The following is a 13,822-nucleotide window of genomic DNA, read 5'->3' as shown; positions in this document are numbered from 1 at the left end:
TTAGGGTGTGTGAGCGCTCAGCATCGTATCGCACTGTTTGCTCAAGCAGCAAGCTGCTCACAGTCCTGCTGCTCCTCTTCACTCCTGCAGCTGAGGCCTCAACTCGGTTCACCTTAGCACCTTGCTCTGGGCAATGTCACTGTGCTTCTGATCAGAGAAAAGATTGGGTAGGAAAGAAGCAGGATGCTGATGTATGTTGGGAGGTTTCTGCTCGTTGCCCTTGGCTGTTTCAGTGTGATCCAACCACTCAAACTCCTCCTGCATTTTCTTATTACATTGCGTTGCCTGTGTCTCCCTGCTCCGAACACATGAACTGCTTTTATCTTGTACACGTAGCAAACCTGAACAATGTATCTCCATTTTAAGGCCTTTCTGGCCTCGTTCCATCCATCTGCCTATCATTTCTGTCACAGCACGGAGCCATGGTGCCTGTGCTCATCCAGTCAATGGTGCTGACCTCGGCTGCTGCTGCTGAATACAGTTAAACTAGCTCTGTCCTCTGCTGCAAAGTCACCTTGCTCTCCTCTGTATTTCTCCTTTCTATCTCATCTTCTGGGATACCAATAAATAACCCCTTTTTTTTTCCAATATCACTTCATTATTTCCTTTGTGCCTCTGTTTTCTCCTCTGTTATTCTTAGGGTATGTGTTCTGGGGGCTAGCAGTCACTGGTGTGTACAGGCAGAGTCCTCTTCAGCCGGCCACAGCACAAACTGGACCACAACTGCTTCTACTGCTAGCACTGCTACTGCTTACCTTAGGGAGCTCCCTTTTCATGTGATAGATAGGAGAGGATGAAATGGGGGAATTTAGGAAACACGAAACATCAAATCGCAACGCTTCCAAACACATCGATTCCCACAATAACCACGCACATAACTCCATTTGGGCTTTTGCAAGTTCTGCAGGCACTCTTTAAGTTGTCTCCTGTGGGCCCTGGCCAGCACACAGCCCTCTGTGCTCCTTCAGCGCCTATGGGAGGAAGTGGGTGGAACTGGGAATTAGCTAGACCTAGATCACTGGGCAGGCAGAAGATAGGCAAGAGCTGGAGGACCAGGTTGTACCTTGATTAAGTGCTCTTGCTCTCCTTGTTCCTCGTCCTCTATGCGTCACACAGCTTATTAACTCCTGATTATTGCCTCAAGGTGCAGAAGCTTATGTCATTAGTTGATGTAGGAGTATCTGGCAATTGCCTCTGATTTTACACAGCACATTCGTTTCTTAACATCCCTCTTCCTCTCCCCCAGCTCTAGCTCCAGCATTTGCTGCACTTGAGGGATGGGATGAAGGACAAAAGCCCAAAGGGCCTCTGGTGAGCACCAGTGCCAGCCCAGCAGTGCAAGGAGTGAAGCTGGAACCAGTGCACTTGGGGCCAAAGCCAGTGTGCACCTTTCCTGGAGGCAAAGGGAAGGAGAAGCAATATGACTTTATCCCAACAGTGCACAGCTTCAGCAGGTGATAAAAAAAAAAGAAAAACATCCTATGTGGCAGATAGTAGTCATTTCACTTAGTGCTGCCCCTTGAAATGCATTTAGTAGCGCTGAATAGAACAGCGTCGGGAAGGTTATGCATAATACACATAGATCAATTTCCATGCATTGTTTAACTTACTAAATCTAATTCTCTTTTCCACCCACTACTCAATTTAATTTCCATGCATATAATGGATGGAATACAGCATTCCCGTGCCAGAGGCTAGCAGAAAGACCAGGTAGAGGTCAGGTGAATGTCTGAAAACAGAACAAATTACGGAGAACACTGATTGCTTTATTACAGGCTTTATCATCTTGTTTATAGAAGAAATAACTTTGGAAGTGACTGTTGATGATTTTAAATGTTTTCTCATTGTTAGAGTAACAGAACTGGTGTCATGATGAAAGAGAAACATAACACAACCTCTGCGTGTCCTTGTAGAATTTCAGCGGTTTCTTGGTGACAATCACAGTAATTAAAGCTGGAAAAAGAACAGTAGGTAAACCATTTGCACTGAGTCATAGCATGCAAATATTTTCCTTTTGAGCTCCAGCTAGCATGAGTTCGGGCTCTGCCAGAAAGCTGTTTTGTGTGCTTTTGTCATGGGTGGTGATTGCTTGGTTTTGTGTATGCGAGAGGGAAAGCAACACGATTTGGGGTTTGTTTTTCTTTTGAGGAGTTGCTCATAAGCTGTTGGGAAACAATCTCGGAAGACGTTTCTACTTTTTCAAGTATTAAGATTTACAGTTCCCAATTCAAAAGTCAGCTGTCGTATTTTTCACCCCTTGGTACTCTCGGGAAAATGGAAGAACAGTGAACGCTCCTCACGTAAAAACTTTGCAGTGGTAACATGCAATAAACCACTGGACTTGGAAGCCCCCGGGTGTGAGTGGGTTTCCATCATGTGCTGATTGCAAAATAAGCGTTTGACGAGTTAGATCTAGCTCTATATCTTCTGTAAACTGAGATGTTTTGAGCTCTGTTAGTAATCTCAGACTTCCATCAGCCATATGGGTAAATAGCTGGCTGCCCATGGGTTTCTCTGTGCTTAAGACAGCATGATGCTGAGGGTAATCACAGCAAAGCCATTTTCTGCCCTGAGTTCAGTTTGGCAGGTTCCCCCGCGTGAGCGCACACCAAGTCTTCCCCCTGCTGCAGACCAGCTCGGTTCTGTAGGAAATCAAAACTCATTAGGGCCATCCCCATCTACCTGCCTCATCAGCGGGGTAAATCAGCCCGCAAGCTTGTAAAGCAAAGATTTGCTGAGGTGGAGCATCCTCCTGCAATGTGCCCGCGTTGTTCACTGTGGGGCTGCGCTGCCGCTGGGGAAAGCATCATCCCAGCAGCTCCTCTCCGAGATGCATCGGCCATACATCAGCACAAGAGCATCGTATATTACCTGAGCAAGCTGTAGCTCTCACACCGCGTTACACCAATCCATCACTGAAGCAAGCTGTTGCTCTAATGATATATTAGTGTAATAATCTGAGCAGGGCATACCAATGATATATTACTCAAAAGATGGCACCATTTATGGAAGCAAGGTTCCAGGAAGATATTCAATGTAATTACAGGCTGCTGGCTGACTTCTAGTGGCAAGAAAGTCAGCCAGTGTACCCAGGATACAGCGGGAGCTGCTTTCCCAGCTGGGATGGAAATGCCAGTATAGAAACGAGCTTTCTGTTCACCTGGTGGTGAATGTGCTCTCCTCCTTAGCTGCAGTGAGTTGTGTTAAACCTGTGCTGGTCATTTGGTGGAAAGATCTAGCTAGGAGTTCCTCCAGGGAACACTCTTAGTACAGATTAGCTTCTTTCCAGGGCCAGGTTTCTATTTCTGCTGTTCTCTATGAATAGTTCCTCCATTTTGCGATTTGCTTTAGGACAAGGATAAATATTTCTTGCAACTCATCCTTAGAAATAAGCTACGTTTATTTTTGGTTTCATCTCGTGTTGTGGAAGTTTGGTGCACTGATGGTGTGGTGTCACTCGACTCAGTGATTGTGGGAAGAGATTCATTTTGCCCCCTTGAATATTTGATTGGTAAGAATGCATTCTATCATGAGAAGAAAACTGCTTGCCAAATGTTTAATATTTATAAGGGGCACTGTACTTCTGCAGCGTACGATTGGCACTGGTACATCCCAGCTTTCCGAATCCCTGCTCATCTTGCCTTTTTACAGGAGCAAATTAATTGTACCTCGGGAGGACAAAATTAAAGCACTGAAATAAAGAAAAAAAAAAAAAAAAAAGTGGGTTGTAGAAAATGATCGAGTGAACAATACTTCACGTTGCCTCTGACTTCTGTGAGGCAGCGAGCCACGTTTCTGACCTGGATGTGATCTTGCAGGGGCTGGCAAAGGAAGGGCGATGAGAGAAGGGGACAGGAGCTTTAGCTCCTTTGATTCTGACATTTCTTTTTTTCCCAAATAGATGCATGAACTTATGTTTAACGTTATAATACCTATAATAATAATTAATATCGCTAGCGCTTCTCTCCAAGGTCTCAAAGTGACTTCACAGGCAATTAGTCCCACGAGGCTCTAAGTATTAACGCTGTCCTTTGTGCGGGTGAGATCTGAAGGAAAAAGAGCCTAATTGGCTGCACGAAACCCATTAAAGTAAATGGGACGTAGGACCTGTGACTTTGAGGCTGCTCGCAGGGACTCGGAGCAGCAGCGTGCTGACATCCCGAGCCCTTCTCCATCCATCTCCCCTCGGGCTCTGGTACTACAAATATCTGATATGGAAGAGGGACAGGAGTCACTTTGTCACCACAGAAAGGGAAGGAAAAGCAGAGCCTTTGGAGAGGTGAGAAAGTGGGCTTTGTAGGACATCAGAAATATAGTGCACCTGATGTAAAAGCACTTTTCTCCAAGGTAACATGCCTGGCTCTTTTTCTGTAAGAAACGCTTCAGAGAACAATTGATCTTGTAGTTTCTTAGCAGTTGCACAGTATACAGAGAAGCACGGTCTGAAGTGAATAAATCTACATGCCATATAGCCCAGATCTTCTTTTCCAAAGCAAAATCGCAGGCGTGCTGAACCACAAACATGATTTCAAGTTGATTTTTACAAGGAGCAATGGCCTACCTCTTGAACGTGGGATGCTCCATACAAACATGCTGAAGAACTTCTTTATGATGGAGCATTGGCACAGGCTGCCCAGAGAGGTGGTGGAGTCTCCTTCTCTGGAGATATTCAAGACCCATCTGGATGCCAAACTGTGTGACCTATTGTAGGGAACTGCTTTAGCAGGGGGTTGGACTGGATGGTCTCTTGAGGTTCTTTCCAACCCCTGCGATTCTGTGATTTCGTATCACCGGAGTCTTTGCAGGAATTGCACATACAAAATGCATTATATTGACTTACTTTGCCCTGTGGGACTATTATTTTTCATTCATCCTTTTCATAATTGTTTAAATTTGTATTTTTATCACATTGAAAAGTGTAATAGAGAGCCTAAAAACATTCTAGACCCCCAGCAAGTCTGATCAGCCCCTAGCTCACTTTCACAGCTTCAAATCATCCAACAGCTGCCTGACTTCCAAAGCACAGCTGAGTTTCAGGTGTCTGGTTATCTCTTCCCTGTGCTTTGGTTGGCGAGTTACAGCTGTTCATAATGTGCAAAACAAAAATCTCTTTTCACTGAGGCTTTGCTTAGGGTCAAATACGTTTCCACAGGAGCAAACTGGGTTTTGCAAGGCAGCAAATCCCACTTAGTAATGTGTTAGAGACAGGGCAGCTGGTAGTAGGAGGTTATGAACTTGTAAGTGCTAGCATTACTCTACATGTCAGTGAAGTTGGCTATTTTTTAAATGTTGATTTGTTTACATAACAGCTACAAAATGAAGAATTAAAGGTGAGCAGTTAGAAGTACAAACACAGTCAAGCAAATCTGTTGGTGAGAGGACCGGTGTGAAATTTGAGACTGCCTGCTGAAAGCAGGTGAGCTTGGGCTCCAAACGACGGCCAGAGTCATTCAAGAGCAATTGCTTGGTACTGAAGTGTAGGTATATCTCAAGGAGACATAAACAGCCAGCAGAAAGTGAAGCTGTCTTACAGCTCCAGCTGCCCCTAAAGGAAGCCACGGGCCCACGAGGATCACCCAGTCCAGCCCCAGCCCACCCCCACCGTGCCCAATGTCCACGTCCCTCAGTGCCACATCCCCATGGCTCTGGAACACCTCCAGGGATGGTGACCCCACCTCTCCCTGGGCAGGAAGAAAGAGCATCACCACTCTTTTGGAGAAGATCAGCAGGAAAAGGATGGAGAGCCAAGGATGCTCCTCGCAGTCCCCCCTCACCACTGACAACAGCAGTGTGGTTTGTATACAACACATAATACGACCAAGTAGAAATTTTCCATTATTTTGCTGAAATTTGGGAGGAAATCTGAAGGGGGAACAGCTGAGCAGGCTCCAGCTCCCTGCACCGCCCAGCTTGCAGACTCCTGGCTGGCAACACGCCCCAAGTTGTTTTTGATGGATGGCCTTCCCAGCCTGGGAAATAAATGGGCTTTGTCCACAGTCCAGCACCGCGAGTCTCGGCCAATCTGAAAATAAATCACAGAGCATGATGTAAACACTTAGGCTTTCAAAAACAAAGCAGGTCCTCAAGGAGACATACTCTGCAATGTCTTTCCATTAAACATGAGTTTTGCAGTAATTAATAGCCTACTTAGTAATGGAAGCAAAAAAATAATAATAATAGGATTTCTCCAAGGGTTTCTTCACGCTCTATTGCAGCAGAACATGATGCTCATGACATGCTGCCCCTTCTGCAGTGGAACAGCTACAGGACAGCCCACATTTGACACCGAGCTCCTATTGAGTCCAGGTGAGCGATGGAAAGGGAGATGTGCCTTGGGAAAAGCAGATGGTTGTAACCTGCTTCTTGGCCATACGACCATAACCATTTCACTTGGCACTTCTGGTGTGGACAGTGAATACTTTGGTTTCTCCATTCTTGCTGTCTCGAACACAGGAGCTGTCCTGCTGCTACAGCCACACCAAATCCTGCAGCTGAAGTCGGGGCTGCATCTCCCTTCCATTTAGGTGCTAATGTATGGGAGATTTGTAGTAAGGGGCATATATCATAAGTAAGCAATCTCTTTACATATAGTTAATGATATTCTTTCCATAAAATTCGTAAAACAATGATTCTTCCCATTTTTTTTTTCTCGATGGAAAGCAGACTTTACACTTCAGGAATTCAGCAGACCACAATTACTCCATATCAATGGGTCTGAACAACGCTAACTTAAAGGGGTCTTTCAACACCGGATCTCTGAAGAGCTGAAATAAAATAAGAGATAAAAGTGGAATACAAATGCGGTGTACAGAGCATTGAAATATTTGCACGTCCTTTCTTACAGAACCTATACTTCCGTGGCACCTGTTTTCTAACTCTGGCAGAGCATGAAGGATGGGAGCTGGAAAATGGCATCCTGTTGTGTTGGATGAGGTTATTCCGGGTCATTGTAGATATTTCTAAGAGGCATTAATTGTAATTTTGCTCTTTTCTGAGGTCACGGGACTGAAGTTGCCTGGAGTTACAGGTGAAAATAGATGCAACACAGCACCAGTGACATTTTAAAAGCAGTTCTGGAAGGGATTTTCTGAAAACTATACAGCACGTGCAGAAAATATAAGTGTGCCGGACTTCACTAAAGAAAACAACCCTTTAATATGAAAGAAAAAGCATTTAGGGGACAAAAGAAGATCAACACATCAATGCACGTTTCACTTTCGCACAGACAGATTTTCTGAATAGTTAGACTGAAAGAAAACGCAATGAAGAAATGTGTGATCTCATCATGCTGTGGGGGTATTAGTGCTGTTTGTGCTTATGCCATTGCTGCCAAAACCTTTGGCGTGTGCAAAGTCTATTATTTTGCAACACAAGCAATGGAAAAAAATGCGTGTGACATTTCTTCTGTACAGTGTGGCTGCAGAAAAGTGTCGCCTGAGCTCTTGTAAGTTGGGGAGCAAAATAAATTAGAATACATTGTGCCATCTAGGTATGGCGAACTCCAGTAGATTCGTCTTTCTTATTGGCTTCCTGTGAGATGCGTATTTCAGGTTTAAATCATAACTGCTGGGATGATCTGAATTCTAATTTTAGAGTTAATTGAGTTAATTGCCACAGACCAATTGTCTCAAGCTTGATTGGCCTGAAAAATGTCCATTTGTTAGCTAAGAATTGTCGCACCAAGCGAGCAGAGCTGTGTCAAATCCAGAATGATGTTTGGGTCGGTGTTTCTGAGTGGCTGGCATTAAACTATTTGCTGTTTGCTGTTTCTCATCGTGTGTTTATATTTCAGTTGCCCCCACTTCCTTTTAGTGGAAACGAGGGGAGTGGATTCCAATGTGCACGGCTTCTGGAGAAATCACAGCCTGATGTTGTTGGTGCAAACCGCCCACCTCCCCATCGTCCCTGCCAGAAAATTACAGACCACTTTGTCTGCATGAATCACCGCGTTTCAGCCTCCCCACGTGAGCCCCTGTGCACAGCCTCCTTCAGATCTATGTTTTACAAAGGAGATGTGAGAGCTTACTGACAAGTGATAGGGAGGAGGTGATGCCCCCGTAGCCGTGGCCCTGAGCTGCAGGATCAGGAGCTGCTGCTGGTGAGCTGAGCCTTGGGAAGGTAGCACCCGCAGCAATGCACCTTCACTGCAGTGCTTTGGGGAAATACAGGAGCTTGGCATTGGCTGCTGGTGGCATTTGATATGGGACCGACCTCTCTTTGAGAGCACAGAATGACAGAATATTCATATTCATATTGGATGGGACCTATGAGGGCCATCCAGTCCAACTCCCTGCAATGCACAGGGACAGCGCAGCTCCATCAGGTTGCCCAGGGCCTGACCCAGCCTGGCCTTGAATGACTCCAGGGACAGGGCATCCACCACAGCTCTGGATGGGAGAAGACTGTAGAAGACTTTTTCCTTACATCCAACCTAAATCTCCCCTCTTTAAGCTCGAAACCATTTCCCCTTGTCCTATCACAGCTGGCCCTCCTAAAGACTCCGCTCCCACCTTTCCTGTAGCTCCCCTGTAGATACTGCCAGGACCTTTCACTGCTACCATTGCAGCCTTGTCATCCACCTTACCAAGAGAATAAGGGGTAAGCGCTGCCCGCATGCAACACCAACTACACATCACGCTCACTACAGCTGGAAGACAGCCACAGCCCACTGCCATGGTCACTGCTGCAAGGTAACGCAGCGCTGCAGGCCACACGGAGCCCGGGGACGTGACGTGCCCCTCAGAGGAGATGCTGGTGCAGGTGACCAGGTGGCCACGAGCAGTTGTCACCCAGCGCCCTGCACGCCTGGGAGCAGGCCGGACCCGGCAGTAATGATGCCTTTTAGCGAGCCAATTAAGCTTGTGCCGCTTGATGAGGATGTACGACACAGCTTGCAGACGACACGGGGTCAGTCCTACTTCTGTCTCTCACGCTTGCTTGTTAGCACACCTCATTTCTCGGGCTTTAAGCCGCCTAATTGGATGTTACGGCGGCGGCAGGAGGGAGGAGGGAGGCAGGTGGGAGTACCGCGGGGAAACGCGGCTCCTGGAGCGCATCAGCCGCGATGGCCGCTAGATGGCATTGCAGCCACACCATTACCAGCCCCTGCGCCAGAGCCGGCCGGGCTGGGAGGGACGTGCGGGCGGCAGCGGCTGGGGATGGGATTGAATGGGGATGGGGATGGGGATGGGGATGGGGATGGGGATGGGGATGGGGATGGGGATGGGGATGGGGAGGGGTCCAGGGCTGGGACTGGGAATGGGGATCAGGATGGGACAGGGGCTGGGGTCGGGCTGGGAATGGGAATGGGAATGGGACTGAGACTGGGGCTGGGGCTGGGAATGGGAATGGGAATGGGGATTGGGATGGGACCGAGGCTGAGACGGGGATGGGGTGGGGAATGGGAATGGGAATCAGGATGGGACAGAGGCTGGGATCGGGCTGGGACTGGGACTGGGGCTGGGAATGGGGCTGGGAATGGGGCTGGGAATGAGGATCGGAATGGGACCGAGGCTGAGACGGGGTCAGGCTGGGAATGGGAATGGGGACTGGGACTTTAAATTAGGTGAAAGAAATCTGCAAAAAAAAAAAATGGTAGCATTGACGTAGAGTGCCATGAGATTCAGTGTGGTGGCTTTGCTCCTCTGAGGCTGCTCTGTTGTGAGGGAGGTGGGCTTCCCGCTGTCATCTGCAGGCTGGGGCCTGTGCACAGTATCATAGAATGGGGCTGGGACTGGGACTGGGACTAGGACTGGGAATGGGAATGGGGATTGGGATGGGACCAGGGCTGAGACTGAGACTTGGTCTGGGGCTCAGTTTGGGGCCGAGACTGACCATAACCACGGAACAGCCAAAGATGCAGCAAATCACTGCTCCTCAGTCACACCATCGTCATGCACTTTTAACCATGTGATTTCAGTGAAATTCTAGAGGAAGCAAAGGGCAAAAGTTGTAAAAGGATATGCAATTCATAACAAGAACTATTTTTTTCCTATGGGTTCCGTATCATGAAGCAGTTAAGGAATTATGTTTGGGTGTTTGGCAAAGATTGCTGCTTCCTGGCATAGGGTTTCTGTGAAACAAGAAGTCAGTGCCACCAAACACACTGTGCATGAGGATTTTCATGTCCTGTGGTGTCAGCTTTACTGAGAAAGGCAGAAGGTAATGAGCTCTCTGTAGACTTGTAAATTTGTACATTTAGAAAACACATCACATAAATTCTCTTGTTGATGAGGAAGATGTCTAAGACCTTTGGGAAAAATTCAGCCAGCCCACACTGAATGCTGCCACCAGGCAGCGGGATTACAAAGAAATCCCAGCGCTCTCACCTGCTGGATACTGGATACCCACACGTTACAGCTGTCCTTGGGCTGTTGGATGGAGGCCGTACCCAGAGGTGGAGCAGATGAGCAGTGGCACAGAACACGGGGCAGGCTGAGAAATGGGAGCACCCCTTGGCAGCCCCCAGAGCCCTTTGGGGCTGTGCACCTCTGCGGGACCAGCCAGCGCAGGGAAGATAAAGAATGGCAACGTCTGGGCTCAGGTTGCTGAGCTCACTTCATGGAAGAGGAGGGAACATCAGCCCTCCCACATCAGAGGTTTGAAGGTGGATCTCTTCAAAACCTGCCTAAATCAGCTGGTTGACCCGAACACCCCGTTGGCAGCGTGTATCAGCCCTCTATAATTGCACAGTGAGCGTGGATGAGCATCCAGACAAACTTGGTTTGAAACCCATTGTCCTGCAACTTTTCTACTGTTTTTTGTTTCCCACGCAGTGAAGTTGTGAATGGCTATGGTCACAGACAAGAGGCCGAGTTTTCTTTTTTCGTAAGCTTTTTTGGGAAGCTCAGACACATCGGTGTGCCCTGCTGCATGGCCAGCAAGTCCTTCACTTTGCAGATAGGCTTGGCATAAGCCTACATACCCAGCCTGCATACCTATACAGGTGCATAAAATGGGCTATAATGCCAATACATATCTATATACATGCTTATAATACACGTATCTCTATACAACATGGGTTATATCACTCCCACCCCAGGGCATCATCATAGAAATAGTTCAAACATAAGCACGCTACTGAAAATGCAAACATCTATTGGCACAGGTCTCCTCAGCTATTTGATTTCCCTACCACGGGTCAGCAGCCCGTTCACCTTTGCCCGTCTGTAGCCATGGATGCTGCTAAAGCCACGTCTTCTTTTCTGTATGTCTCAGGAATGGTGTGATACTTCTAAAAGACAGATGTGCTCTAAAGCAAGAGAATATTCCGAACTTCTGAATGGATTACAGTGCTTCATCCATTTACATCTTCTGTCGGGGACGAACAGTTGCAGATTATTTCCTTCTCACCGCTTTAACACGGGTGGGAAAAGCACCACCCAAAGGACCCTTTATACAGGAGAAAAAGAAACGCAGAAGAGAAGCGTTTGTAGGATGCCAGCCACGTGGGCTGACATCCACCAAAGCAGAGGACAAATTTAACCCGAAGTTTAACGCTGGCTCTATACGAAGTGAAAGCAGCCCGTTCCGACCCTGCCAGCAGGGTGGGCAGGCAGCCGGCTCGTGCGGCAATTCATTGGAGTGCTGCAGCTCGGCCTGAGGCCGGTGGGCACCCGCGGCTTTCTGCAAGCGTTGTCAGAGTTCGCTCCAATTCGGGAGCTCAGCGTTAGGAGCGCACGCGTGCACGTAGGACCACGCGTGCCTTCGTGGCAATCGTAGTTTCCAAATGACACCCAGTTTTAGTTTGTACCTAAAAGAAGCGTAGGAGGCCGCGCGGGTGGCTTCCCGCCGATGCGTTTTTACGCTGGAAGTCAAAGCGTGCAGCGGGACGCCGGGCCGAGCAGGCTGCTCCGCCGCAGCTCCTCGGGGCACGGGCGGGTGCGGCGCTCCGGGCTCAGCCCCATTGCCCCGCGCGCACCTGCGGGCCGGGAGCGGGGGGAGGGGTCTCCGCGGGGCCGGGGGCGCGGACACGCGTGGGGAGGGGGCGGCCCTCCCGCTCCGGGCGCGGGGCAGCGCGGTGCTGGCGGCGGGGGCCGCGGGCGGTATTTAAGCGGGCGGAGTGCGGCGGAGCCGTCGGGGCAGGCAGCTCGGTGTCGGGGCAGGGAGGTTCGGTGCCGGGGCAGGCAGCTCGGTGCCGCCGGAGCATGCACGCCTTCGGGCCGCCCGCCGAGCCGCCCCTCGCCCGGGAGCTGCTGGACGCGGCTCTCCGCCCGCCCGCTCTGCCTCGCCGCTCCCCGCCCGCCGCCGGCCCCTACCTGTGGCTCGGCGGCCCCGCCGCCCCCTACCCGCCCGCCGCCCCGTTCCCACCGCCGGGCCCCGAGCGGGGCTGGGCATCGCCGCTCCCGCAGCACGAGGGTCCGCGCCCGGCACGGCCGCCCTACTCGTACTCGGCGCTCATCGCCATGGCCATCCACAGCGCGCCGGGCCGGCGGCGGACCCTCAGCCAGATCTACCAGTACGTGGCCGAGAACTTCCCCTTCTACAAGAAAAGCAAGGCGGGCTGGCAGAACTCCATCCGACACAACCTCTCCCTCAACGACTGCTTCAGGAAGGTCCCGCGGGACGAGGATGACCCGGGTAAGGCGGAGGGTGGGGACGGGGCGGGCGGAGCGTGCCGCCCGTGGGTCGGGGCCGGAGCGATGGGCGCCGCACCCTTCCTCTCCCCGCAGGTAAAGGCAACTACTGGACGCTGGACCCCAACTGCGAGAAAATGTTCGATAATGGCAACTTCAGGAGGAAGAGGAAGAGGCGTTCGGAGGCCGGAGACAGCGGTGGGGCCGCGGGGGGTCCCTGTCCCAGCACGCTGCGGGGCCAGTGTGTGAGCTCGGCCCCCCGGCACGGCGAGATGCACTGAGGAGGAGGAAGGAGCATTTTTGTAATGTGTAACTGTACATTTTTGTAGGCCTATAAATAGAGAGATGAGAGAAAGAGCGGGATGTGTGTGTGCTGAGGGTGAAGTGAAGGCGGGAGGGCTGTGGGAAGTGCTTCCCACTGGGACTCGAAAGCATCCAACGCACGAGGCATGGTTGAACATTCATATGGTTTGAGTTGGACGGGATCTGTAAAGGCCGTCTGGTCCCACTCCCTGCAATGTACAGGGACACCCACAGCTCCGTCAGGTGCTCAGAGCCCATCCCCTGCCCTGGGCTGTCTGCAGGGACCACCACCAGCTCTCTGGGCAGCGTGTGCAGTGCCCACCGCCCTCATTGTACGTAACTTTTTTCTTATATCCAGTCTAAATGTCCCATCTTTTAGTTTGACACCACTTCCCCTTGTCCTATCACAACAGATGCTGCTGCTAAAGAGTCTGACCCTTCTTTCTTATAGCCCCCTGTTAGATTCTGAAAGAAATCACGTTGGGGTGAGCTGGGTGGGACGTTGCTTTCCCTCCCCCTTGACAAGAGCAGCCTGTCCCCGCCCTGCCCACTGACCTCCTGCCCCATGGATGCCCAAGGTGCCTTCCTCTTCTCTGTCCAGGTGTGCAGCTGGGATGCCCTCGCTTCAAGGCATGGCCCTCAAATGCAGTTGGGGTGGTGATGGGTTCTCTGAGTGGGGAGGGACAGCGGGATGTGCCCCTGGAGCTGGTCATGGCATGTGGGGCGGCCAGCCCTCCATCCTCGGTGGCGCTTCTGAATAAAACCCCTTTATTTTCCCAAGCACAAAAGTTCATCTTTGTGTCAGCCCGTGGAGCTGATGATAATTTATCCGAAGAGTTTCAGATTTAATCGAGCATCCCAAATTATGCCGGATCCCTGCTGAGGAGCCCTTTAATTGCTGGGTTTGCTGCTGGCCCCCACGACGAGCGCTTGCAGGGTGCTGG

At 50.2% G+C, this 13,822-nt stretch overlaps 1 protein-coding gene across 1 annotated transcript; it reads left to right on the top strand.

Moving 5' to 3' along the window:
• Positions 12,147-13,054, top strand: FOXI2 (forkhead box I2). The gene is made up of 2 exons (XM_021398482.1): positions 12,147-12,579; positions 12,672-13,054. The coding sequence occupies exons 1-2, from the start codon at positions 12,147-12,149 to the stop codon at positions 12,854-12,856; spliced, it is 618 nt and encodes a 205-aa protein (XP_021254157.1). The 3' UTR covers positions 12,857-13,054.

This window comes from Numida meleagris, chromosome 5, assembly GCF_002078875.1.
Source record: "Numida meleagris isolate 19003 breed g44 Domestic line chromosome 5, NumMel1.0, whole genome shotgun sequence".
NCBI lineage: Eukaryota > Metazoa > Chordata > Aves > Galliformes > Numididae > Numida > Numida meleagris.
Note: the sequence above shows the minus strand (reverse complement) of the source record. Positions and strands in the feature narration are given on the sequence as shown.

What these genes read in the sequence shown, in the direction of transcription:
- FOXI2 (XM_021398482.1), top strand. Translation starts at nt 12,147, where the DNA reads ATGCACGCCTTCGGGCCGCCCGCCGAGCCGCCCCTCGCCCGGGAGCTG. An exon ending in GCGGGACGAGGATGACCCGG is followed by an intron (nt 12,580 to 12,671) that starts GTAAGGCGGAGG and finishes CTCTCCCCGCAG; the next exon opens with GTAAAGGCAACTACTGGACG.